Genomic DNA, 27,837 nt, shown 5'->3' with positions numbered 1-27,837 from the left:
GGATGCTACAGAAAAGTTAGGAGCAAAAAGACTGTAAGGGACAAATTGGTCCTTTGGAAGATCAGAATGGTCATCCATGTGTGGAGCTAAAAGAAATGGGGGAGATCTAAAATGAGTTTTTGCATCTGTATTTACTCAAGAGATGGACACAGTCTATAGACGTGAGGCAAGCAACAGGGAGGTCACAGACTCTGTACAGATCACGGAGGAGGAGGTTTTGGCTGTCCTGGGACAAATTGGGGTGGATAAATCCCCAAGGCCAGACAAGGTATTCCCTTGGACCCTGTGGGAGGCAAGTGCCAAAATTGCAAAGGCCATAGCAGAGATATTTAATTCTTTAATTCTTCCTTAGGTGACAGGTGAGGTGCCAGAGGTTTGAAGGATAGCCAATATTGTTCCAGTGTTTTAGAAACACTAAAAATAAACCAGGAAATTATAGGCTGGCATCAGTAGTGAGAAGGTTATTGGAAGGTAATTTAAGGGACCGGATATATAAGTATTTGAATATACATGAACTGATTAAGGATTGTCAGCATAGCTTCATGCCTGGTGGATCATGTCTAACCAATTTTATAGAGTTTTTCGAGCAAGTTACTGGGAAAGTTGATGAGGGAGAGTCAGTGTATGTTGTCTGCATGGATATCAGTGAGGCATTTGACAAGGTCCTGCTTGGGAGATTGGTTAAGAAGGTTCAGTCGCTCAGCATTCAAGATGAGCTAGTAAACTGGGTTAGTCATTGGCTTTGTGGGAGAAGCCAGAGGGGTAGTAGATGGTTGCCTCACTGACTGGAGGCATGTGACTAGTGGACGGCCGCAGGGGTCGGTGCTGGGTCCGTTGTTTGTCAACTATATCGACAATCTGGATGACAATTAGCAAATTTGCAAATGACACCAAGATTGGGGGTGTAGTGGACAATGAGGAAGGCTATCATGGCTTGCAGGGGGATCAGGGTCAGCTGGAAAAACGGGCTGAAGAATGGCAGGTGGAATATAATGTAGACAAGTGTGAGGAGTTGCACTTTGGTAGAACCAACCAGGGCAGGTCTTACACTGTGAACAGTAGGATTGTGGTAGAGTAAAGAGATATGGGAATACAGGTCCACAAATAATTGAAGGTAGCATCACAGGTAGATAGGGTTGTAAAGAAAACTTTTGGCACATTGGCCTTCATAAATCAAAGTATTGAGTACAGGAGTTGGTTAAGACATTGATTAGGCCTAATGTGAAGAACTGTGTGCAGTTTTGGTCACCTATCTACAGGAAAGATCTAAATAAGGGTGAAAGTGTACACAGAAAAATTACAAAGATGTTCCCGGGTCTGGAGGGCTTGAGTTACAGGAAAGATTGAATAGGTTAGGATTTTATCCTTTGGAATGTTGAAGATTGAGTGGAGATTTGATAGAGGTATATACTCAATTACACAGGGTATAGATAGGGTAAATGCAAGCAGGCTTTTTCCACTGAGGTTGGGTAGGACTGCAACCAGAGGTCATGGGTTAAGGGTGAAAGGTGAAAAGTTTAAAGGGAACGTGAGGGGAAGCTTGTTCACTCAGAGGGTCGTGAGAGTATGGGACAAGCTGCCAGCACAACTGGCGCATGCGAGCTCAATTTCGATCTTTAAGAGAAGTTTGGATAGGTACATGGATGGAAGAGGTATGGAGGACTATAGCCCTGGTGCTGGTTGATGGGAGTAGGCTGTTTAAATGGTTTGGTACTGACTAGATGGGCCAAAGGGCCAATTTCTGTGCTGTACTTTTCTATGACTCTGTGACTCGTTAGGGACATGTCATGGTTCCGGTTGGCCATTCCCCTTTAACACTTCTTTCTCCCTGATCATGCCCCAATTTCAGTCAATTGCTGCTAGTTACCCAATTACTGGGAAGCAAATACAATGACGACTCTATCACAGGTTGCCAGTTCATTGGTCAGTTCTCGTATGATACTTCGTTCCCTGTTCCGATTAGAACCGGTAGTTCTAAGTTCCGCTCTAGTTTCTAGAGAGTCCCTGTGAATCCCGTCTGCTTGTCAAGATCCTCTGGTTTCCTGCTCTACGTTCAGGTCTACGCCAGCCTCCCCAACTGAGTCGACGTGCCAGTGTCCCGCACTTGGGTTCTCCTCCGTCGCCCCCGTTTAATAGGACATCAGTATGGTCTTGCCAAGTCAAGTTTATTGTCACATGCACAGGTGCAATGAAAAATTTACTTGCAGCAGTGTTAAACCAGCATGTAACATCATATACGCAGCATTCACAAGAAAAAACAATTCTACATGATTTTTAAAAGAAGCAGTATAAAAGATGATTGATGAGGGCAGGGTAGTGGAGGTTGTATATATAGTATAGTAAAGTATTCAACAAGGTCCCTCGTTTATAGGCTGATCCAGAAGCTTAAGGTGCATGGGATCCACTGATGACTTGACCATCTGCACTTATATTGGCTTGGTCATACAAGTCAAAGGACAGTGGTGAAGGGCGCTTCTCTGACATGGAGGTCCAAGACCATTGGTATTCCACAACGGTCTGTGCTGGATCCTCAGCTTTTGGTGTTATACATAAATGGTTGTGTTGGAAACGTAGATCAGCTGTTCAGTAAGTTTGCAGACAACATAAAAATTGGTGCAGTTGTGAACAGTGAGGAAGGCTGTCAAAGATACAGTAGGTGTAAATCATTTGGAAATGGCAGATTGAGTATAATCTAGACAAGTATGAGGTGTTGCACTTTCGGAGGTCAGATGTAAGAGGAAAGGCAGGACCCTTTTTAGCTTTGCTGTACAGAGAAATCTGGGGTGCAGCTCCTCAGCTCCCTGACAGTGGCAACAAGAGTGGAGAGGGTGGTAAAAAGGCAAAGAGCATATTTGTTTTTATTGGCCATTGTTGCAGATGTGTAAAACTTTGGTTGGGTTATATCTGGGAGTATTGCATGCAGTTCTGGCTGCAGTATTACAGAGGAAATGGAGACTTTGGAGAGGAAACAGAAGAGGTTTGCCAGAACATGGCCTACATTAGAGGGCATGAGGTATAAGGAGAGGTTGAACAAACTTGGGTTGTTTTCCATGGAGCGGCAGAGGCTGAAGGGACATCTGACAGAGGTTTATAAGATTATGAGACAGATAGATAGGGTAAAGAGATTCTTTTACACAGAGATTTTTACCCAAATTCTTTTATGTCAGATAGTGACAGTCATAGCTTTAAGATGAAGAAGAAAGTTTAAAAGAGCTGTACGGGGCAAGTATTTTTTTAAAAGAGACAGTGATAGCTGCTGGATTGTGTTGCTGAGAAGATAGTGGAAGCAGATGCAATATTTAAGAGGCATTTAGACATGCACGTGAACAGACAAGGAAGATTTTTTATTTATTTATTGAGATATAGTGTGAAATAGGCCTTTCTGGACCTTTGAACTGTGCCATCCAGCAATTCCCCAATTTAATCATATGACAATCTACAATGACCAATTAACTCACCAACCGGTACGCCTTTGGAGTTTGGAAGGAAACTGGAACACCCGGGGGAAACCCACGCGGTCACGGGACAAACATACAAACTCCTCCCAGGTGGAAGCGGGAATCGAACCTGGGTCGCTAGTACTGCAAAGCATTGTACTGACCACTATACTACCACATAGTGGAGGTTTTAGTTTTAGGTCTGGAGTCAGGGTTTAAGGATGACCAGGAGAGTGTGCGTTTTGATGGTAGCAGAATGTGGAAGAGCTGTCAGACCACTGTGATCCTGGACAGGAATGTTTTGGAGGAACACGGAAGCTGTGTCGAGCCGGCTGATTGTGTCCAGGTCCCCTCCGAGGGGACAGTGACCATGTCGAACTGCCCATCATAAAGAAGATGCAGGACTACAAAGCAAAACGCTGAAGCTGCTGGCCAGTCAGAGAACCACAAAGCATAAGACATAGGAGCAAAATTAGGCCATTCAGCCCATCGTGTCTGCTCCACCATTCCATCATTATCCCTCTCAACCTCATTCTCCTGCCTTCTCCCTGTAACCTTTGCCGTAGTTGCTGATCAGAACCTATCAGCCTCTGCTTTAAGTTTATCAATGACCTGACTTCCACAACCATTGGTGGCAATGAATTCCACAGATTCACCACCCTCTGGCTAAAGATTTTTTTTCCCGCATTTCTCCTCAGAAGGGATGTCCTTCTATTCTAAAGTTGTGCCCTCTGGCCCTAAGCACTCCCAGTATAGAAAACATGCACTCCAAGCCCACTCTAGACCCTTCCATATTGAATAGGTTTCAAATTCAAAGTAAATTTATTAACACTATATGTCACCATGTTCTATCCTGAGATCCATTTTCCCATGAATAGTCACATTAAATACAAAGAAATGGTATGGAATCAATGAAAAACCACACCCAGCAAATATGGACGAACAACCCATGTGCAAAATAAAACAAATTGTGCAAATACCAAAAAGAGAATAATAATAAATAAATATTGGGAACGTGAGTTGTAGATTCCTTGAAAGTGAGTCATTTGTAGACTCAGTCCAGTGTAGGGATGAGTGAAGTATCCACTCTCATTCAAGAGCCAGAGAATTGAAGGGTAATAACTGTTCCTGAATCTGGTGGTGTGGGACCTAAGGCTCCTGTACCTCCTTCAACAAGAAGAGAACATGGCCTGGATGTTGGAGGGTCCTTGATGATGGATACTGCTTACCTGCAACAGTGCTTCTTGTAGATCTGCTCAATTATGGGGAGGGCTTTACCCATTTTGGACTGGGTTGTACCCACTACTGTTTGTAGGCTTTTCCTTTCATGGGCATTGGTGTTTCCACAGAAGGCTGTGATACAACCAGTCAGGATACTCTATAGAACTTTGTTGGAGTTCTAGAAGACTTGCCAAATCTTCACAAACTTCTAAGTAGAGGCACTACCATACCTACTTTGTAACAACACTTAGGTGAAAAAGGATGTTTCAGTAAGATCCCCTTCATTCTTCTAAACTCCAACAAGTACAGGCCCAGGGCCAACAAATGCTTCTCATAAATTAACCCTTTCATTCATCAGATCATTCTAACAGTAGGTCAGATTTACCGCTGGAAGCTCTTCAAACTTTATTTCATATTCAGGGTATTGGTTTACATACCTGCTTCTTATGTATCCCTGCACATAGAGATATTGAGGGGAATGAGCAGGTTGATTGGCCAAAAAAGCTGTCAACTGTGGATATAGACATTCCACTCAGCAAATCAGAAGCTAAGGGGTTGGTGGGGCTAAGAATTAGGGGATTATGGCAAAACTTGTGGGATAATGGGCATAAGGGGAAACATGTCTACAGAATACATAAAACTGTTGGGTCGATAGGAGAAGGGGTAAAACAAGAAGGGAAGGAATGTATTGACTCGACTTAGAATTGGGCATCCTATGCTTAATTATTCCTTGTATCTTGTTGGAAAACATCACACTAGGATGTATAGGTTTTTTTTATCATTATCAAACAGTTGAACAGGTTCTTTTTATAATGTGAAGCATATGAGGTTGAAAGAAATCAAATGCAGGATTCACTACTATCTTTGGAGGTTGATAGTTTTCATTTAAAGACCTCACTAAGTTACGGAAGTAATTCACAATATTGTCTTTCATTATTTACAATCTAAGGACTTTCTGGAATAATTTAGTTTTCATTTGATAAATAACTAGTAGGGGTTTTATTTCCCAACTCTCTACACCAGACTCCAGTCCAGTTGGTGGCGGTAATGCACCTTTAAATTGGACTGCCAACCACCATTAAAAGTCAGAAGAATAAGAAGGTCGAACTGCTGGTGAGTCAGTATCCTGACAAATACTACACCATGAAGACAAAATAACACTCCAAGTAACTCCACAAAAAGGTTATTTAAAAGCACAAGTCAGGAGATGGATACAAGCAAAATTTCCAAGTCACTGAATATATCTTGCAGTACAGTGAAGTCAACCATCAAGAATTGGAAAGAAAATGGCACAGCTGTAAATCTGCCTCGAGCAGGCCATCCTCAAAAACTGAATGACTGTGCAAGAAGGGGACCAGTGAGGGAGGACACAGAGAGGCCTATGACAACTCTGGAGGAGTTACAGGCTTCAGTGGCTGAGATGGGAGAGACTGCGCAGACAGCAACTGCAGGGTGCTTCACCAGTCGCAGCTTTATGGGAGAGTGGCAAAGAGAAAGCAAATTTTTTTTTAAAAAAACAGCTGACATGAGATCTCAGACAGAGTTTGCCAGAAGGCATGTGGGAGACTCTGAAGTCAGCTGGAAGAAGGTTCTATGGTCTGATGAAACCAAAATTGAGCTTTTGGGCCATCAGACTAAACGCTATATTTGGTGTAAGCCAAACACTGCACATCGTCAAAAACACACCATCCCTACCATGAAGCAGGGTAGTGGCTGCATCATGCTGTAGGGATGCTTCGATGCAGCAGGCCCTGGAAGGCTTGTGAAGGTAGAGGCCAAAATGAATGCAGCGAAATACAGGGAAATCCTGGAGGAAAACCTGATGCAGTCTGCAAGAGAACTGTGACCTGGGAGATTTGTTTTCCAGCAAGATAATGACCCCACACATAAAGCCAAAGCTACACAGGAATGGCTTAAAAACAGCAAAATTAATGTTCTGAAGTGGCCAAGTCAGAGTCCAGACCTCAATCCAATTGCAAATTTCTGGCTAGACTTGAAAAGTACTGTGTCCCATGCAATCTGACAGAGCTAGAACAGCTTTGTAAAGAAGAATGGGGGAAACTTGCAGTGTCCAGATGTACAAAGCAGATAGAGACCTATCCACACAGACTCAAGGCCAAAGGTGCATCTGCTAAATACTGTCTTGCAGGGGGAGAGTAATGGAATTGAATTGACTTTATTACTTATGTAACACACTGTAAGGTTTCACTGCTAAGGCTAATGTAATGGCTTCTCTGTAATGTTCCACTGCTAAGGAAATGGTTTCTCTGTAGCAGCAATGTTTGGGTTACGACTAGAGATAACGGGGCTTTGGAATGCAGAGGCTATCCAATGGGAGAAATGGTTTTTTTTTCTTGTGTGTCTGGGAGCCGGGTTTTTCATGGTTTTTCATCGGGGAGCGTTGAAGAGAGAGGACACGAATGGAGAGAGTCGGAAGACCACCAGGTGGAGTGGACTGAGGAGTGAGGGTTTGAGGGCCGGCTACGCTGAGGCCGACGGGAACAAATGAACGAACAGTGAGCTCCAACGATGCCCAACAGACTGTTCCATGAGAATGGGCCCTTTTCTTTTGTTTTGTTTCTTTACTAACCATATAGCCAGTTTAAGAATCATAAAGATCAATTGTTCAATCGCATATGGTGTACTGTTTGATATTTTGCGGTGTGGATTTGTAACTGGGCAACACATCACACAGCATCCACACAAACGAGGTTTCTCAGTTTGGCGGGGCCAGAAATTGTTTTCCCCGGACGAACACTTGGTGGCCGAGCCTGAGGGTTAAACATACATCCTTCATATACATGAGGAGTAAAAATCTTTATGTTATGTCTCTGTTCAAATGTGCAATTATAGTAATTTATAATAAATATTATATACAACAGGATAGTCAATATAACACAGAAATACAGTTTCGTCAGCATGAATTAATCAGTCTGATGGCCTGGTGGAAGAAGCTGTCCCGAAGCCTGTTGGTTCTAGCTTTTAAACTGCGGTACCATTTCTCGGATGGTAGCAGCTGGAATAGTTTGTGTTTGGGGTGACTCTGGTCCCCAGTAATCCTTTGGACCCTTTTTACATAGTTGTCTTTGTAAATGTTCTGAATAATGGGAAGTTCGCAACTACAGATGTCCGTGCCACTCTCTGCAGAGTCCTGTGCCTGAGGGAAGTACAGTTCCCATACCAGGCAGTGATGCAGCCAGTCAGGATGCTCTCAATCGTGCCCCTGTAGAAAGTTCTTAGAATTTGGGGGCCCATACCAAATTTCTTCAACTGTCTGAAGTGAAAGAGGCGCTGTTGTGCATTTTTCACCACACAGCTGGTATGTATAGACCACATGAGATCCTTGGTGGTGTTTATACCGAGGAATTTAAAGCTGTTCACCCTCAGATCATTCGATGTCTATAGGGGTTAGCCTGTCCCCATTCCTCCTGTAGTCCACAACCAGCTCCTTTGTTTTTGCAACATTGAGGGAGAGGCTGTTTTCTTGACACCACTGTGTCAGAGTGATGACTTCTTCTCTGTCGGCTGCCTCGTTATTATTTGAGATTAGGCCAGTCAGTGTAGTGTCGTCAGCAAATTTAATAAGCAGATTGGTGCTGTGGGTGACGACACAGTCATGGTATACAGAGAGTAAAGGAGGCTTGGGACACAGCCCTGAGGGGCACCTGTATTGAGGGGCAGAGGGGCAGAGGTGAGGGAGCCCATCCTTACAACCTGCCGGCAATCTGACAGGAAGTCCAGGATCTGGCTACGCAAGGTAAGGTGTTGTGGGCACATGGCCAAGTGGTTAAGGCTTTGGACTAGCGATCTGAAGGTCGTTAGTTTGAGCCTCAGCCGAGGCAGCGCGTGTGTGTCCTTGAGCAAGGCCCTTAACCACACAATGCTCTTGCACGTTTATAGCCCAGTGGTGGCGGTTGGTGCAGTACGGACAAGACAAGAAGGCCAAGGTCTCAAAGTTTCTTCCCCTGGATGGAATTATGGTATTGAATGCTGAACTGCAGTCCAAGAACAGCATAAGCATCCCTCTTCTCCAGATGTGTAAGGCCGGTGCATAGAACTGTGGCTATTGCATCGTCTGTCCATTGGCTGTGTCAGTAGGCGAATTGCAGGGGGTCCAGTGTGGGTGGCAGCAAGCTGCAGTTGTAGTCTTTGACCAGCCTCTCAAAGCATTTGCTTATTATTGAGGTGAGTGCGACAGGACATGTTACCTTGGTCTTTTTAGGTACAGGGACAATGGTGGATGTTTTGAAGCAGGTGGCCACTCTGTATTGGAAGAGGGAGAAGATTAAAAATCATACAATCAATTTTTTTTGTTTAATAATTGTAATCAATTTAGACAAATTTGTTTTTACTTTGACAACAAAGGGTATTTTCTGTTGCTCAGTGTCAAAAAAAAAGCCAAATTAAATCTGTTGTGATTCAATGTTGTAAAACAATAAAACATGAAAACTTCCAAGGGAGAATGAATACTTTTTATAGGCATTCTACATACCTGTCCAACTGTCTTTAAATTACTGTAATCGTAGCCGCCTCTATCACTTCCATATACTGAGTATGGTCTGATCTACCACAGCTGGATAACTGTCTCTCCCTCCTCCTCCAGGGACACAGCAAATACAGTGAAGGAGAATTTTGGAAAGAAGTTGTACGAATCGCTGCTGGTGTAAGTACTGGCTGTTTTGGAGGGTCATTTTAGAGGTGGGGTGGTTGTGATCAGGGCACAGGGGAGCAAAAGTGACTCAGCCTGGGAAGATTTGCCAGCTATTCCTTGTCAATTCAAGTACTCATCCAGATTTTTGTATTTTATGTATGTGTGTTGATCTGTCTCCATCCAGCGAGTTTCAATCTGCATTCACCTCTTGGTAATTCTCCGACTTACTCTAACTTTCCTTCTTTTAAATGTAAGCTTATGCCCTGTACATAGAAAACACAGAAAACCTACAGGACAACACAGGCCCTTCAACCCACAAAGCTGTGCCGAACATGTCCTTACTTCAGAAATTACCTAGAGTTACCCTCAGCCCTCTATTTTTCTGAGCCCCACGTACCTGTCCTGGAGTCTCTTAAAAGACCCTATCGTATCCACCTCCACCACTGTTGCCGGCAGCCCATTCCACGCACTTTCCACTCTCTGCATAAATAAATTAAAATTTAAAAAATATTAATTACCCCTGACATCTCCTCTGTAGCTACTTCCAAGCACCTTAAAACTATGCCCTCTCATGCTAGTCATTTCAGCCCTACGGAAAGCCTCTGACTATCCACACAATCAATGCCTCTCATCGTCTCATACACCTCTATCTGGTCACCTCTCATCCTCCATCGCTCCAAGGAAAAAAGGCCGAGTTCACTCAACCTATTCTCATAAGGCGCATATGGGGATGATTTCTCACTATCCATCCTATCTGTGCCCTGCATAATACTGACTACCTCTATGAGGAACCACCATCCCGCCCTCCCTCCTCCTCAACTCCAAGGAGAAACCTGGCCCATCCAGTCTCCCTTATTACTGAATGTTCCATCCCAGACAACATTCTGGCAAAACTCCGCAGCACCCTTTCCTGTACAACCATGTCCTTCCTCTGGAATGAGGATCAGCTCAAGCTGGACTTGGTGCAGATCGTGCTGCTGCCTATGTCAGAGGATTTGGTGCGCAAAGGCAGCGTGCAGTCTTGGTCGCTTTTCTTGTGATTGCAAGGCTCTTTTGGACATTGTTAATGTGAAATACTGCAATTCCGATTCACTGATTTATTGGCCTCAGTCATAGCGCGGACTAGGCCTCAAGCGGCAGTGTTCCTGTTTACAGCTGCCCGGGGGTGGGGGGGGGGGGGCGGGTGGTTGGAGTTGTTGCGCTCCACTGTAGTGTCAGGGCCGGTGTGCTGCGACATCGAAGCTGGAGTCAATGAACCCCCCCCCCCCAGTGTTCACTCAACAGAAAACAAGCCATATTGTGTTCGACTGCAAACTGCTGCAACATTCATGGTCTTGGACTATGTTCTTTTTTCTGTGACTGTATTTTAGTGATATTTCATATGTTCTTGCTACCCTGTACGGTACTGTGCAAAAGTCTTAGACACGTATATATAGCCTAAGACACATATATATAGCTAGTATGCCTAAGACCTTTGCACAGTGCTGCATTTGTTAACGTGCAGCAGAGAGCCAGTTGGAGCAAAGGATGCTGGGAATGGTAAGGGTGGAGCAGCTTGGGAGGGGTGTGAGACAGGTGGTAGAGAAAGAGTGTTAGGGGTGTGATTGGTGATGTGGGTGCAGACCCCAGGCAAGGTTATTTGATTCCAAACAATTGGTTTATTGATCAATACAAAATGTCTCTCTGGTGCTTCCCTCTCGTAGCAGACTTGATGGGCTCAATGGCCTATTCTACTCCTGTGTCTGACGGTTTTACAGGTCTGGAATGAACTAATATCATGAATCATACAGAGATTATTATTCTCTGCACATGGTCGTAGGTAACCTGCATCATCCAGCTTTCAGTTATACATCACAGATGAGTAATCTCTTGATCAATGCACGGCGACATAGCTACCACCTGACATACATGGAATGACCTTTGCCCCCGGTCCGTATCCAATTAAAACAAAATAGGTGGAGCTAAGTTAAGCTTCTATTTTGAGATGGCTTTGGGCTTAGATCAAAACATCCTTAAAAGGCTTTTTGTCCTCTGAAGAGAAGTTAGTTTTTATAAAACTTATATTCAAAGGATCTGCCAATAATTAAAAGTTCTTGTATTTTTATTACTAATATTTCTATTTCTCTTGGCAAAAACCTGCTGTAAAGTTCTCAACTGTGGCTTAAGCAGTTAGAAAAATGAAGAGTGATCATCTATTTTACTCAAGTTTTTCATGCACTGGAATTACAGCCAACATTCTGAAGACAATAGTTAGTTAATGTTAATTTTATCGATTGAATTCCACACACATTTGTTGCAGCAGCAAGTCTAAGATGTCCATTCCAAGCGTGCTGTAGGTAAGTTGAAGAACAGACTATGGAAAGAATGGGGGGAGGGTGGGTGCTCAAACTCAGCAGGTCAGGCAGCGTCTATGGAGGTAGGATGGTGGGCGCTTCATGACTGCATCAGAACTGCACGGTGGTGATCCTCAGAATCAAGAATCTGGTCCAGTGTTCACCAAGTGGTGTGAGGTCCACAGGTGATCAGCCTGCCAAACTCAGTGGGGTGTTGCACTGGATCGTTGAGGAAAGTCTTTGTGGTTATGTTGGGACCAAGCAAATCAGCAGTGCAAGGTAGTTCATTTGTCACTTCTTATGACTGTTCAGTCTATCATACCTATGACAGCTTTCAGAGCAATCTCTCCTAACCTATTACATGTGCATATAAACACCATTTTGTGGACACCAGCAGATTTGGAAGGTGGGAGGAAATCAGTGCACCAGGGAGAAACCCATGTAGTGTGCAGACTCCACAGAGACAGCAGCTGAGGTCGGAATCCAGCCCAGGACTCTGGAGCTGTGGGACAGGCGCTCTTCCGACTGTACCATGGGCCACCCGACACGGTGGAATGCCCTACAAAGATACTGCTGTTGCATAACAACAAATTTCACGACGTATGCCAGCGACATTGCACAGAACTGTCAAACATGAATTTTCTTGAATCAAAGGATATTGATTTATTGTAGTTAACGCTGTCTGTATGGTGGGGATGGAGTAAATTGGACTGTAATGCTTTAATCAAGGAGCAGCTTCAGAACTGGCTGGTTTTCTTAAACCAAATCCATTTCCTTTTTTTAAAATTTTTATATGCGTTTCTACAGTACAACTACAAAGAAAACCATCAACAAAATGGAGATTAACACAGTGCAAAACAAATGTATCTAATTCATAACAATAAGGAAAAACGTCATTTCTTTAGATACATTCAAATTAGACATTTCATTAACCCTTTAATATCAAATTTACCTGAGATGCCCAAGAAAAACGTTGTGGACCTGTTCCTTTGTATTAATCCGCCGGATAAAGGCTTAATATCTTCTATTCGTGATAAGTTAGTGACCCTTTGATAAAATTAGAACCGCTTGGGAGCATGATTTAAATATTTCTTTACCTAATGCGGTCTGGGATTCAATTCTTAAATCAGTTAATTCAACCTCTTTATGCGCTCGCAACTGCCTTTTGCAGTTTAAGGTTGTACATATAGGGTCATATGTCTAAAACTAAATTATCGCAGTTTTATTCTGACATTAGTCCTGTTTGTGACAAGTGTAAATGTGGCGAGGCTTCTCTTATCCATATGTACTGGGCTTGTCCTAGTTTAGAGAAATTTCGGAGAGAAGTTTTTTCATTTTTATCCCATATTCTTAATTACCACTTAGAACCTAATCCTCTGATTGCCCTTTTTGGTACCTTGGGTGAGGCAGACATGCATTTGAGTCCAGCTAAATGTCGAACATTATCTTTTGCCTCTCTTTTGGCCAGACGCTTAGTTCTCCTCAGGTGGAGAGATGTTGCCCCCACCCCACTCATGTTCAATGGCTTAATGATATTATGTCCTGTTTAGACCTTGAAAAGATTCATTATTCACTTCTCAATTTGGGCATAAGGTTTCATAAGGTGTGGGGATCTTTTCTTGAATATTTTCATAACTCCCCTTTAGATTAAGTTTAAACCAAATCCATTTCTGTTCGAGTGCAGGGGGGAGTTACCAAATATGAGCAGACTGATTGACCAGGAAGACATCACCATAATGAAAAGGGCATTGTTTTCTACCCAGGTGAGAGTGCTCCACTCAAAGGTAAGGGGAGGGAGTGAACTGGGCAGCCTGGGGAGCCTCAATGGGTGGATGAAACTTGCCTTGGGATATACCTGCTATGGATGGAGAATAAACTAGAGCAATTACTGTGGCATGTCAAACTGGTGGGTGAACTATCAGTTTTTGTTGTACTGCAGGTCGAGCTCTTTATTGGGGACATGCTTGGCAGGCGGAGGGTGTTGATGCTTTTCTGCAGAAGTGGGTGGGGGTGAGGGATGGTTGTTGCTTTGCTGCTTGTGAATGGGAGGGGGAGTCAGGGGGCTTTGGGGTTCTAACATTTCAACTGTCACTCATTCTTTGGGGCACTCTTCTGTTTTCGTGGGTGTCTGCAAAGAGCAAGAATTTCAGGATGTGTATTGCATACATTTATCTGATATGAAATCAAACTATTAAATGCCAGCATCAGACTCTACTGAGTCCTGGCCCAAGGGATTTATCCGGTGGGCAGCAGAAAAGAGTCAGGACATTCCCAAAACCTCATTGGAAAAGGTGATCTTCCCACCAAATTGTGGGAATCCCTGGCTCTCAACTACAGAGGCGTATTCAGGATGGTCCTGAGCACCAAGTCCATGTGTTATGGGCACACAGACGCTCTGGGGAATAGAGTGAAGGAAGTACATCTCTGACCCAAAAGAGACAGAACAAATCCTCCTCAATCCAGGGGGGCTGTGGCCGCCTCTCCCCGGAGAGTTACTGTTTTATATTTTGCTTCTGCCAAACCTGAAGGTGTCAGCTGTGAATCTAATCTCTTTGTACTCTCCAGCGACACTCGCTGCCTCCCGTCTGCACTCACAACATGTTGGACGACGCCACTGACCCGATCCTGAACACCATTCGACGCATCGGTTTGTTTAACCACCCCAACGACCGGGTGAAGGTGAGAACCCTGGCTGGCACTGACCGACTCTCCATCAGCTCGGCCTTCACAGCACAGAATGACTGAGTGAATATTCTTCGGTTTTCTGTAAGGGAAGTAAAATGGCAGTGGAGAGTGGAAGGTGGAAGAGACATGCTCTTCCTGATTCATAGAAACATAGAACACTACAGCACAGAAACAGGCCATTCGGCCAGTCTAGTCCATGCAGAACATTGACGCTGGCTAGCCCCATCAGCCTGAACTCAGACCATAAGACATAGGAGCAGAATGAGGCCATTTGGCTCATTGAGTCTGCTGAGCCATTCAATCACAGTTGATCCTTTTTTCCCTTCCCCAGCCCCACATAGCCCTAAACATCCTTGCCATCTATGTAGCACCTATCCAAATTTCTCCCAAATGTTGAAATTGAACCCACATCCACCACTTCCACTGGTAGCTTATTCCACACACACTCACCACTCTCCGATTGAAGAAGATCTCCCTCATGTTCCCCTTAAACGTTTCACCTTTCACACTTAAGCCATGACTTCTATTTCTAGTCTCACCTAACCTCAATAGAAAAAGCCTGATTTCATTTACCCTATCTATATCCTTAATTTTGTATGCCTCTATCAAATCTCCCCTCATTCTCCTATGCTCCAGGGAATAAAGTCCTAATCTATTCAACCTTTCACTATAAGTTAGGTCCTCAATTCCCGGTAAAATCCTTGTAAATTTTCTCAGCACTTTTTTCATCTTATTGTTATTTTTCCTGTAGGTGATAAGGACTGCACACAATACTCCAAATTAGCCCTCACCAACATCTTGTGCAACTTCAGGATAACATCCCTACTCCCGTACCCAACACTTTGATTTATGAAGACCAAAGAGCCAAAAGCTCTATTTGCAACCTTATCTACCTGTGATACCACTTTTAAGGAACTGTGGATCTGTACTCCCAAATCCCTCTGTTCTACCACACCCCTTTTTGCCCTACCACTCCCTTTGTAAGCCCTACCCTAGTTAGTCCTCCCAAAGCACAACACCTCATACTCGTATCTGTATTAAGTTCATCTGTCATTGTTCAGCCCATTTTTTTCCCAGCTGGTCCAGATCTTGCTTCAAGCTTTGATAATCTTCCTCACTCTCCATTGCACCTCCAATCTCAGTGTCATCTGCAAATTTGCTAATCCACATTATCATCCAGATCATGATTGTAGATGACAAACAACAACAGATCCAGCACTGATCCCTGTGGCATTCCACTCGTGTCAAGCCTCCAGTAGAGAGGCAACATCTACTACCACTCTCTGGTTTCTCCCACTAAGCCAATTTCTAACACAATTTCCTATCTCATCCTGAATGCCAAGCAATGAATCTTCTTGACTAACCTCCCAGGCGGGACCTTGTCAAAGGCCTTGCTAAAATCCATCTAGACTGCATCCATTGCCTTTCCTGACACTTCCTCAAAAAACCTCTGGAAGAGTGCTTAGACATGATCTGCCATGCACAAATTCATGTTGGCTATCCCTAATCAGTCTCTGTTTATCCAAATAATTGTTTATCTGGTCCCTTAGGACATCTTCTAATAACTTACCCAATACTGCTGTCAAGCTCATTGGTCTATAATTTCCCAGCTTATTCTTAGAGCCATTCTTAAACAACTAAACTCCAATCCTCCAGTACCTCACCTATGGCAACAGACATTTTAAATACCTCTGCCAGCACTCCTACAATTTCTGTACTAGCCTCCCATAAGTTTGAAGGGAACACGTTGTCAATTATCCATCCTAATTTCCCTCAGCGCAGCAAACACCTCTTCCTCTGTAATCCATATAAGGTCCATTGTCTCATTACTATTTTGCCTCACTTCTATAAACTGCATGTCTGTTTCCTGTGTAACTACAGATGCAATAAGTCATTTGAGATCTTCCCCATCTCTTTTGGCTCCATGCATAGATGGCTACTCTGATTTTCAAAAGGACCAATTTTGTCTCTTGCTATATTTTTATAATATATCTATAGAAGCCCTATGAATTCTCTTTCACTTTATCTGCGAGAGCAACATTGTGCCTTGTTTTTATCCTTCTGATTTCCTTCTTAAATGAATTTCTTGTTCTCCTCCTCAGGTTCCCCATTTGCTCCTTCCTGCCTTTACTTTTTAACCAGGGCCTCACTATCTCCTGAAACTCAAGATTCCCCAAACCTCTTCTCTTTGCCTGTGCTTTTACAACTTTCCCAGGATGCAATCTGTCCCGATCCACACTTGCCAGACCCTTTCTGATATCATCAAAATTGGCTTTTCTCAATTTAGACTCTCAACCTGAAGACCAGATCGTCCTTCTTTATAATTATGGTGAAACTAATGGCATTGTGATCACTAAATTAAAAGTGTTCCCTTACGCACACTTATGTCGCCTGCCCTGTCTAGGAGGTCCAGTATCAACTCTGTCTAGTTGAAACCTCAAAAGTTTGATTAAGGAAACTTTCCTGAACGTATTTGACAAACTCTATCCCATCCAGCCCATTTACAGTTTGGGAGTCCCAGTCAATACATGAAAAGTTAAGATCTCTTTCTATCATAACCTCATGTTTCTTGTAGCAGTCTGCGCTCTCTCTACAAATCTGCTCCAATAAATCTCGCTGACTATTGGGTCATCTGGAATATAATCCTATTAACATGGTTATCTCTTTCTTCTTCTTCACTTCCACCCATATAGCCCAGTAGTGCCTGCACTCCCCCTTCCCACTCTACCATGTCTAAAACAAGGGAACCCTGAAAAATTGAGCTGCCAGTCCTGCCCCGTCTGCACAAGTCTCACTAATGACATCAGTGTCATAATGCTGATCCATTCTCTAAGATCATCCGCCTTTTCTACAATACTCTTTGCATTGAAATAGATGCAGTTCAGAGTCCACTGTACTGAACCATTTGATTCCTGTCTTTGTATGAAGACTTAACATCTTTTCCCACAGCCACTCCACTATCTGCTCTGGTATTCTGCTTTCCATCCCCCTGCAAATCTAGTTTATACCAACAAGTGCAGCGCTAGCAAACCTACCCGTGAGGATATTTGCCCTTCGCTGGTTCAAGTGCAAACTGTCTCTTCTGTAAAGGTCCCACCTTCCCTGGAAGAGAGCCCAGTAATCCAAAAGTCTGAAGCCCTCCCTCCTGCACCAACTCCTAAGCTACATTGAATTGTACTATCCTCCTATTTCTGGCCTCCCTAGCATGTGCTATGGGTAACAATCCTGAGATCACAGCCCTGGAGGTCTGACCTTTATCTTTGCACTTAAACTTTATCTAAACTCTTTTTCTAAGACCTCGGCACCCTTCTTACCCACATCATTGTTACTGACATTGTCCGCTGTTCACCCTCCAACTTAAGAACATTATGGACTTAATCGAGGTGTCTCTGATTCTAGCCCTTGAGAAGCAACATACTATCCAGGAATCTTGTTCTCATCCACAGAACCTCCTGTCTATTCCCCTAACCAATGAATCCCCCATCACTACAGCTCGCCTCCTCTCCTTGTACCCCCATCCCCCACCTTCTCTTCTGAGCCACAGAGCCAGATTCAGTGCCAGAGATCTGGCCTTCGTGGCTTTTGTCTGCTTCTCAACAGTCTCCAAAGTGGTATGCCTCCTATTGAGTGGAATGGCCACATGGGTATCCCCTATCCCCTCTCCCCCTTCTGATAGTCAGCCGTTTACCTGTGTCCTGCACCTTAGGTGTACCTACCTTCCTGTATTGCCTGTCAACCTATCCCTTTGCCTCCCAAATGATCTCATGTTCATCCAGCTCTAGTTCCAATTCCGTAACAAGGTCTGTACGAAGCTGCAGCTGGATGCACGTCTTGTCCGTCTAGTCAGTCATCAGGAACACTGGAGGTCTCCCTGCTTTCCCACATTCCCCAAGAGGAGCATTCCACTATCCAGCCTGGCATCCCCCACTGCTCTGGCTGTGCAATGAAATAAAGAAAAATTAAACGAAGAAATCTACTGAGAGTCGTCATCTTTCCTCGCCGTTGCCTCAATGAGCCAAAGCCTGAACTTCCCACTCTAACACTAGCCCACTCCCACTATGACCGCTCCCACAATTATCTCTCCACTTAAACCTGATTTCTTATTGTTGGCCCTTGCCAAGTGCCTCATTACCCCATGATATGTGGCGCATTGACTGTCCCAGCTGCTCCTGCTTGCTTCTTTTTCAAATCTCGCTCCCACTGTACACAATCCAACAACTCCCCATGACCTGTGGCATCAGAGTGTCTGAGCCTCCCCCATTCACTTTTTTTTCCCAATGTCTCTCCTGCACAATCCACAGGCACTCAGTGATCTGTCGTGTGCAGAATGACCTCTGCCCTGGAATATTCTGGAATATGGGTCAGAAGATAGACGCAGTCTGTGAGTTGTGCCTAATTCCTGACAGTCACCTCACTTCAAAGTGCAACATGCAGTAGGCATGCAAATCAGTGAAACTGCAGGTGCTGGAAATCTCAGAGAAAATCACAATATGCAGGAGATACTCGGTAGGGCAGGCAGCATCTGTGGGAAGAGACACAGTTAACCCTTTGTCAGAGCTCGTTAAGTAGCAGGGAGGGTGGGGGAGGTGGCGTTGCTGAAAGGGTGAAACTGGGGTGACGTGTGGGTGAGCTGTAACCAAGGTTACCCAGTCAGGGACTGAATGGGAACAGTTAAGAGAATGAGAAAAGAGACAAAAGAACGTGAGAGTTGTGAGATGGAGAGCAGGAAGACATGTCCAATCTGATCACAGCTGTTTTGTGGTGAACATCTCTCAAATGGGGTTACTGGCTCTGGCCGTGGAGATCAACCCCAGAATGTTACACATTTAATAAAGGGGTCAGTCTGTAAGTGGGATCTGATACATATTTGGTGGGTTCTGGTGGCTGACTGTTGCTGATTGGCGCCCTTTTGGAAGTGAGATGCTGATTGGTGGGTTCTGGTGGCTGACTGTTGCTGATTGGTGCCCTTTTGGAAGTGAGATGCTGATTGGTGGGTTCTGGTGGCTGACTGTTGCTGATTGGTGCCCTTTTGGAAGTGAGATGCTGATTGGTGGGATTCAAATCCTGCAGGCTGCAATGATGAGATGTTGTTCCTCAAGCTTGCATTGGGCCTCATTGAACTGAAAGAAGAGAGAACGTCAAGGGTGAGTGAGGTTTTCGATTATGGTCGAAAACCAGCAGTCTGATGTCTGTTTTGCTGTCGTCCAGGTGCTCAAAAGCCAAGTAGAGAGCCAGTGAGGTTGAGTTCACTGAAGACCTGTTGTGGCAATAGATACTTTGCTGCAGGTCCAGACGCTTGCTCAGGCAGGAGTTAATTCAAGCCGTGATCAACCTCTCAAAGCATCACCCTCTCTAAATTTGGGTTTTCTAGTCTAATGGAGGTCACAATGTGAGCACTGAATGCAGTAAAATAGAGCGAAGAAAGGGAAGTTAATACTGCCAAACCTGAAATGACTGTGTTGGATGGAATGAGCTGAAAGGATGGGTGTTGCATTTTCTGCAGTTGTGTAGGGAAGTGCTGTGCTATGGGGAGTGGTTGGTGGGGATGGAAGAGTGGACCAGGGAGCTGCAAAGGGAGTGATCTGAATGATGAAAGGGAAGAAGAAGGGCTGCTATGATAGCGGAATCTTGTTGGAGGTGACGGAAATTGTGAAGGAGGATATGTGGAATAGCATAGCTAGAAACTTCTTCAGATCAATGAGTATTACAACCAAGTACAGCATCCACACCAAAGTGAAGCTGTACCAGCTCTGGTTCTGTCCACACTCTTGTATGGGTCAGAATGCCAGCACATAACATAGAGTGACCTTGTCAAGCTGTCATCATTCCACACCATGATCCTCTGGAAGATCCTCCGTAATTTCTGGCCAAGAAAGATCTCCAACCACACCCTCCTACTTCAATGTTACCAAGAGGGCACGGCCACAATCTTCATGAAGAAACATTGGAGATGGATTGGGCAAGTGATGAGAAGAGATGCCAACTCCATCATCGCTTCTTTGGACCCCTGGGGGGCAGAGGAAACGCGGGAGACCGAAGACAACTTGACACCGTACTGTAGAAGTATAAATGAGTACCATGAACCACACTTAGAGAACAAAAGAGAAGATGGACAAGGACAGACAGAGATGGGGGACCTTCATTGCTGCCCTAAATGCCGGTGGTGTAACAGGCAGTAACTAACTAACTAATGTGTGGAGGCTGGTGGGGGTCCAGGAAAAGGAGAAGTGAGATTGGAGGTGTTGGAAATGGTTGAGATGCAGATAAGAACTCTCTCCACTATGCTAGAAGGAAGACATAGTTCAGGAAGGAGGACAATTTCACTGAGGCATCTGTGCAATACATCTTCTGATAAAAGCAGATGTGACAGGGATAGAGGAACTGAGAGAATGGAATTGTTCTTAGTGGAGGCGGTGTGGGAGGAAATAAAGTCAAGGTACTTTGTGGGAGCTATGTGGGCTTGCTGAGGATATTGTTAGCTAGCCCATGAGTGGAGACAGAGAAAGGGGAGTAGTTGGGGATGAACTGTGTGAAGGATCGAGTGGGGAATTAGGATGCAAAAGTGATGAAAATATTGAGATCCGCATGAGTGCAGGGAACAACAATGGAGTTGCGTGAGGGGACCCAGGTAGGAGTGAAACAAAAACCCTTCTCTATCTACCTAGCAAGACGTACACAGCTTGGGCCAGGTGACTGCCCTGTAGCTGTGCCCATCTGGAGGGCCTGTACTGAGAAAGCTACATTGTCCAAGGGGCAGGGTTTGAGGTCAGAGGGTTCGGTGTGGGGCAAAGAGAAAATCCACCGATCTTTCTTTCCCTCTGTGCCACTCTCCCAGCGTATATCATTTCCTCTGCATTCTGGAGGATGGCTTTTCACTTTGGGAGGAGCAAAAGTAACAAGGCTTGTGTTGTCCAGGTGATCTTCCATCCAGAGTTCCTGTCATCCACCAGCCCACTGCTTCCACTTGACTACGAGGAGTTTGTACGTGGGTGTCATTTGGGAGTCTTCCCCTCGTACTATGAGCCTTGGGGTTACACGCCAGGTGAGTGAAGGAATCACACTCACACTTGAAACCAGGTGGAGTGGATGTATCTGAGCAAGCGGACTGAACTTATTCCCTCTCTACAGAATGTCTATATCTTGCCTTTTCCTGCACCTATCTAAGAACCTCTTGAATGCCTCATTTGTATTGCCTCCTGCATCCTCCCAGCAGAATATTCAAGACACCCATCCAACTCTGTGTAGACAACTTGCCTGCTCATTCTCCCCGAACTTGCCTTTCCCACCACTCGGCCATATTTTCAATCTCCCACCTATATAATTTGTCACCACCTTTTTAAGCAAACTTAAATATGGCCTTGGAGCTGTGCTTAGCCCCACAGTCATTAGTATAAAGAGAGTAGAGCCTCGTGGTGCACCTGTGCTGGTGGAGATCGTGGAAGAGATTTCATTGCCAATCTGAACTGACTGGGGTCTGCAAGTGAGGAAATCCAGGATCCATTTTACAAGGAGGTATTGAAGCCAAGGTCTTGGAACTTATAGATTAGTTTTGAGGGGATGATGGTATTGAATGCTGAGCTGTAGTCGATAAAGGGCATCTTGACGTATGCACCTCTGCTGTCCAGATGTCCCAGGGTTGAGTGAAGAGCCAATGAGATGGCATTTGCTGTTGACCTGTTGTGCCAATAGACAAATTGGAGTGGATCCAACTCACGTCTCAGGCAAGAGTTGATATTTTTCATCGTCAACCTCTCAAAACACTTCATAACTGTGGATGTAAGTGCTGTTGACAATAGTCATTGAGGCAAGTTTCCACATTCTTCTTCAAGTGGGGTACCTCATACTGCTGAGACGAGAGGTTAAAGATACCGATGAACACTCCAGCCATTTGATCAGCCAGGTACTCTATCTGAGCTGGTTCCTTTCCAAGGGTTCACCCTCCTGAAGGATGCTCTCATGTCAATCTCAGAGACTGAAGTCACAGGGTCACTGGGGGCTGTGAGAGTTCAGGAAGGTTCCTCCATGTTTTGATGATCAAAGTGAGCATGGAAGGTATTGAGCTCATCTGGAAGCAAACCCTGTTGTCTCCTATGTTGCTTGGTGCCACTTTGTACTAGATAATAGCATTGAAGCCCTGCCACAGCTGTCAACTACCCACCAGTGGCTCATGTTTGATCCGGAATTGCCACTTCACAGGTGAGATGGCTTTCCAGAGACCGTACCTAGACTTGGACCCCCAAGATCTTCTGCACATCATTAATGAGCATCATGCCATTATCAGTGTGAACTCCTGAAGTTCAACATTTCACACTCGCCAATTAAGGATTGCTGACTGCCACAGGAACCAGGCTGCTGACAAAGATAATGGGTCATATTGACCTAGCTAGTGGATAAGGCATCAGTCTAGTGATCTGAAGGTCACTGATTCGAGTCTCAGCTGAGGCAGCGTGTTGTGTTCTTGAGCAAGGCACTTAACCACACATTGCCCTGAGACGACACCGGTGCCAAGCTGCTTGGTTCCTAGCGCCCTTCCCTTGGACAACATCGGTGGCATGGACAGGGGAAGGCTTGCAGCATGAGCAACTGCCGGTCTCCCATACAATCCTGCCCAGGCCTGCGCCCTGGAAACCTTTCCAAGGCGCAAATCCATGGTCTCACAAGACTAACGGATGCCTATTTATTTGACTTAGCTACTGCACAGGCCAAAGGTAACTTCTAATGAGTGCAGCAAAGCACTCCTGTTTGCATAGATGGTCTAAATAAACAGATGACTGAAGGAGTCTTTTCAAACCACACTTCCCTCTTCTGGCTTAATGCGGTAACTCCCCTGTCCCTGATTAATTGTGATTAATGTGAAGTCTCGTTCCTTTGGGGTGTGCCTCCTGTTTCAGGTTGCAGGGGGAGTTCTTTTATATCAATGTCTTATAATTCAATTATTTCCCCTCTTTATTTCACCCTTGGTCCCTTATTTGAATTACATTTAAATTTATTTTAAATTATTTGAATAGCAAGGTCAATGTAAATTTATTACCAAAGTACCTACAGTATATGTTGGCATATACTACCTCGAAATTCATTTTCTTGAAGGCATTTACAAGAAAGTAAAGAAATATAGTAGAACTTAAGAAAAGCTGGATATAAAGACTGACAAAAAACCAATGTGAAAGAGAATACAAATTGTAGAAATAATAAATATTTAAATATTAACAACCATAGGAGTTGTAGAGTTCCTGAAAGTGAGTCTGTGGGCTATGGAGTAGTTCAGAGTTGATGTGAGTGAAGTTATCCATGTCAGTTCAGGAGCCTGATGAGTGTAGGGTAATAACTGTTCCTGAACTTGGTGGTGTGAGATCTAAGACTCCTGGACCTCCTTCCCAATGGGAGCAGTGAGCACAGAGCGTGACATGGATGGTGGGGGTCCTTGATAACGGATGCTGCTTTCTTGTGACAGCACTCCTTGTAAATGTGTTCAATAGTGCCAATTGTGGTTGACTGGGCTGAATCTGCCGCTTGCTGTAGACTTTTCTGTTCCTGTGCATTGGTGTTTCCATACAAGGCTGTGAAGCAAACGGTAAGGATACTCTCCACAGTGCACCTATAAAAGATAGTCAAAACCTTTAGGTGGCATGCTGAACCTACACAAAGTTTTAATAAGGTTAAGGCATTATTGTGCCTTCCTTGGGATGGCACAAGTGCTGGTACCGGATCCGATCCTCTGATATGACAACAGCAAGGTATTTAAGGTTAGAGCAGCGGGCTAAGCACACAGGCTTGTGGTGCACCTGTGCTGATGGTTATTGTGGAGGAGACGTTACTAATCCGTCCCGACTGAGATCTGTGGGTGATTACATCAGGGATCCAGTTGCACAGAAGAACAGACAGGGTGTTGGAGCATGCCTTTCAGCCCACCAATACTGTGCTGACCACATTCCCCCATCCTGGTGGTTGTCTGTTGTATCCCACAATGACAGGATTCCTTTGGGGGGGAGTTTTTAAAGTGGAAAAGCCATTGCATTGGGGCAGTTCTGCTCTCTCGACCTCAGAAGTCCGGGTCCAGTGGTATGAGTAGTCATCACAACTGGGGTCTTGCTTTGTTGTGGTGGATGACCATGACGCCTTCTGTGCCTTGTCCTGCTCTCCGCTCTCCACAGAGCAATACAGAACCATCTTCTTGGCCGTTTGGATCTCCCTGTTGATCTCATCCACTCAGTCCGCCGGAGCTGACTTCGCATGCTAGGGCAGGCATGTCCCTGCCTCACAGAGGTATGAGGATCCCCAGCTACCCTCACCTGGTTTAACGTGCCTGTCGAAGCAGTGTGCCGGAGTGTGGCCGCTGTCGAATGCTAACAGCTACTGGGAGCCATGGGTGAGAGCTGTGTCCAGTGGGGACCAAAAGTCAGTGAGATGCCCTAGAATAGACACGACAAGTCTTTCACCAGAGGTGCTACCACTCCCTGGACACCCCACACACCCAAAACCCCCATCGTACATCCATCCCAACTTCCTTTCTCCCCACATTCTCACTGTAAATTCAACCCCTCACCTACACACCAGGGGCTATTACAGAGACCGATGAACTTGCTAACTCGCATGTCTTTGGAATGTTGGAGGCAACTTGATCACCAGTGGAAACCCACATGGTCACAGGGAGAACACGTAAAGTCACAACAGTTAGCACCATAGGACAGGATTGAACCTGAGTCCCTGGCACAGAGAGGCTACAGCTTTACCAGCTGTGACACCCCATTCTCATTACAACAGCATGCCAGTCCTCTTCAATAACCTTAGAAAAGGGCATTAGAAGCAGGAGCGGGTCATATGCTCCTCGAGCATTTTCTATCTTTCTGGAAGATCGTCACTCATTCAACATTTGTCCTTCAGTCTACTTTCTTGTCTCATCCTCTTAACCCTCAATTTTCCTATGGTCCTAACATCTTCAGTATTTCCTAACATCTTCGGTGTTAGCCGTGAGCCATTCGGAGAGGAGAAGTCGAGGCTGAGGAGTTTTGATGCCCTTACCACTGGCCGGAGTGCGAAGTTGGATCACTCTGGGTGCTGAGCTGATTTGGAGAAAATGAGAGTGGCTTTGGGCTGGATGGTGAAATCTGGGCCTGGAGCGAGTTGCCTTTTGCTGCAGTGGCGCCCAGGTCCTAGTATGAGGTACTATACGCAGTTTAGACAATTTAAGCGCTGGTTCAGATAGACTGGAAAGACAAGATGTCAGGATCAGAGGCGAGAGCTCGCTCGCTCTCTCATGATGTTCATTCCTCTCTCTGTGGTGCTGAGGCTATGAGGACTACCCTGGCTGTTGTGCTCCATACCTGCTAATATGATGAACTGATACCAAGGCTTTGGGCCTACATTGGGCTGTTCTGGGGTTCGGATCTAAGGACTCATTTTGGTTTGGAATGTTGTTCCTTGCTTCTGTTGTTTGCATGATTTGTGGGGTTTTTTTCCTTTTCTCCGTGTTTTGGGTGTTAGTCTTTATTTTGTTTTTCAAATTAGGTCCTTTCAGATTTCTTACTTTGTGACAAACAAGTCTCCAGGTTGTACAATTTATGCATTCTTTGATATTAAATGTACTTTGAAACGAATGCACGGCACAATTTCCATTTACGGCATCACAAACTCTTTGCCATCCTTGTGACTGGGACTGGGTGAATGGTGACAAGGTAGCATAGTGGTTAGTACGATGCTTTACAGTACCAATGGCCCAGGTTCAGTTCCCGCCTCTGCCTGTAAGGACTTTGTACATTCTCCCCTTGACTGCGAGGGCTTCCTCGTGTGGTGGGTTAATTGGTCATTGTCATTGTGATTAAACTTGGGTTAACTCGTGGGTGGTGGGCACTGGATGGTGCGACTCAAAGGTCCGGAAGACCTATTCTGCACTGTAGCTCAATAAATAAGTACTGGGAGTACTTCCTAAGTACCTCCTTTCAGCTTAAGGTCCACATTCTCTATGTGGATCTGCTGTTCAGGCTTCGTCACCTAGACAGTTCTCTGTCCTAACACAGGCTTCCTAATATCCCAATGCTCATTCCCCAGCAAAGGCTCATGTTATTATTAAAAGGAGCTGGTTGGCAAGATTGATTCTGCAATGATATTCAGGCCCTTAGACAAAGATGGAGACTGGCTACAGACAATGGACTGAGCTCCAGAAATTTCCATCTGTTTGGGATGGATGAGCTTCCCGCACATAGTACAACTGCTCTGTATAGTGATACAGGTCTGGAAGTCAATAGGTTAAACAGGCTTAGGGTATGTTCTCTGGAGTGGTGTAGGCTCAGGGGCATCTTGATAAAATTATAAAATGACGAGACGCACAGGGAGGGTAGATGGTCTTTTTTCGAGGGTGGAAATGTTGAATATTGGAAGACAAAAGTTTGAGGTGATGGGAGAAGGTTTTAAGGGTGAGCTTTTTTGTACAGAGAGAAGTACGTGCCTGGAACACTGACTGAGGAGGTTGCTAAAGCAGATTTCAGAACAATGGTTAAGAGGCATTGAGACTTACACATGAACATGCAGGGAATGGAGGGATATAGCAGGCAGATGGGGTTAGTTCAGCATGGCATCATGGTTGGCACAGGTGTGGTGGGAAGAAAGGCATGTTCCAGTGCTGTACAGGAGCCTCATGGCCCACACCACCAGATTCAGGAACAGTTATTACCCCTCAACCATCAGGCTCCTTATCCACAGGGGATAACTTCACTCACCCCATCACTAAAATACTCCCACAACCTATGGACTCACTTTCAAGGACTCTTCATCTCATGTTCTCTATTTATTGCTTATTTATTTATTATTATTATTTCTGTTTTTTGTATTCTGGCTGAATGCTCTGGTCAGAATCAGAATTGGGTTTATAATCACCAGCATGTGTCGTGAGTTTTGTTACGTTAGCAGCAGCAGTTCAATGCAATAAACAATGTAGAATAATAATAATAAATATATCAATTACAGTATACTTGTATTGAATAGATTAAAATCGTGCAAAAAACAGAAATTATATATATTTTTTTAAAGTGAGGTAGCATTCACGGGACCAATGTCCATTTAGGAATCAGATGGCAGAGGGGAAGAAGCTGTTCCAGAATCTCTGAGTGTGTGCCTTCAGGCTTCTGTACCTCTTACCTGGTGGTAACAATGAGAAAAGGGCATGCCCTGGCTGCTGAGGGTCCTTAATAATGGACACTGCCTTTCTGAGACATCGCTCTTTGAAGATGTCCTGGGTACTTTGTAGGCTAGTACTCAAGATGGAGCCGACTAAATTTACAACCCTCTGCAGCTTCTTTCGGTCCTGTGCGGTAACCCCTCCATACCAGACAGTGATGCAGCCTGTCAGAATGTTTTCCAATGGTACATCTATAGAGGTTTTTGAGTGTATTTGTTGACATGCTAAATCTCTTCAGACTCCTAATGAAGTATAGTCACTGTCTTGCCTTCTTTATAATTGCATCGATATATTGGGACCAGGTTAGATCCTCAGAGAGCTTGACACCCAGGAACTGAA

The 27,837-nt window shown here is 44.7% G+C and overlaps 1 protein-coding gene across 1 annotated transcript in view; it reads left to right on the top strand.

Annotated features, from left to right (window-relative positions):
- LOC132383105 (glycogen [starch] synthase, muscle-like) overlaps positions 1-27,837 on the top strand; it is an 84,554-nt gene that overhangs the window by 36,076 nt on the left and 20,641 nt on the right. The window contains exons 9-12 of the mRNA XM_059953901.1: positions 9,262-9,321; positions 13,327-13,405; positions 14,208-14,321; positions 21,243-21,369. Coding sequence (XP_059809884.1) covers positions 9,262-9,321; positions 13,327-13,405; positions 14,208-14,321; positions 21,243-21,369 — 380 coding nt within the window. The remainder of the gene's footprint in view (positions 1-9,261; positions 9,322-13,326; positions 13,406-14,207; positions 14,322-21,242; positions 21,370-27,837) is intronic.

The sequence above is a fragment of the Hypanus sabinus genome, chromosome 29 (genome assembly GCF_030144855.1).
Source record: "Hypanus sabinus isolate sHypSab1 chromosome 29, sHypSab1.hap1, whole genome shotgun sequence".
NCBI lineage: Eukaryota > Metazoa > Chordata > Chondrichthyes > Myliobatiformes > Dasyatidae > Hypanus > Hypanus sabinus.
Note: the sequence above shows the minus strand (reverse complement) of the source record. Positions and strands in the feature narration are given on the sequence as shown.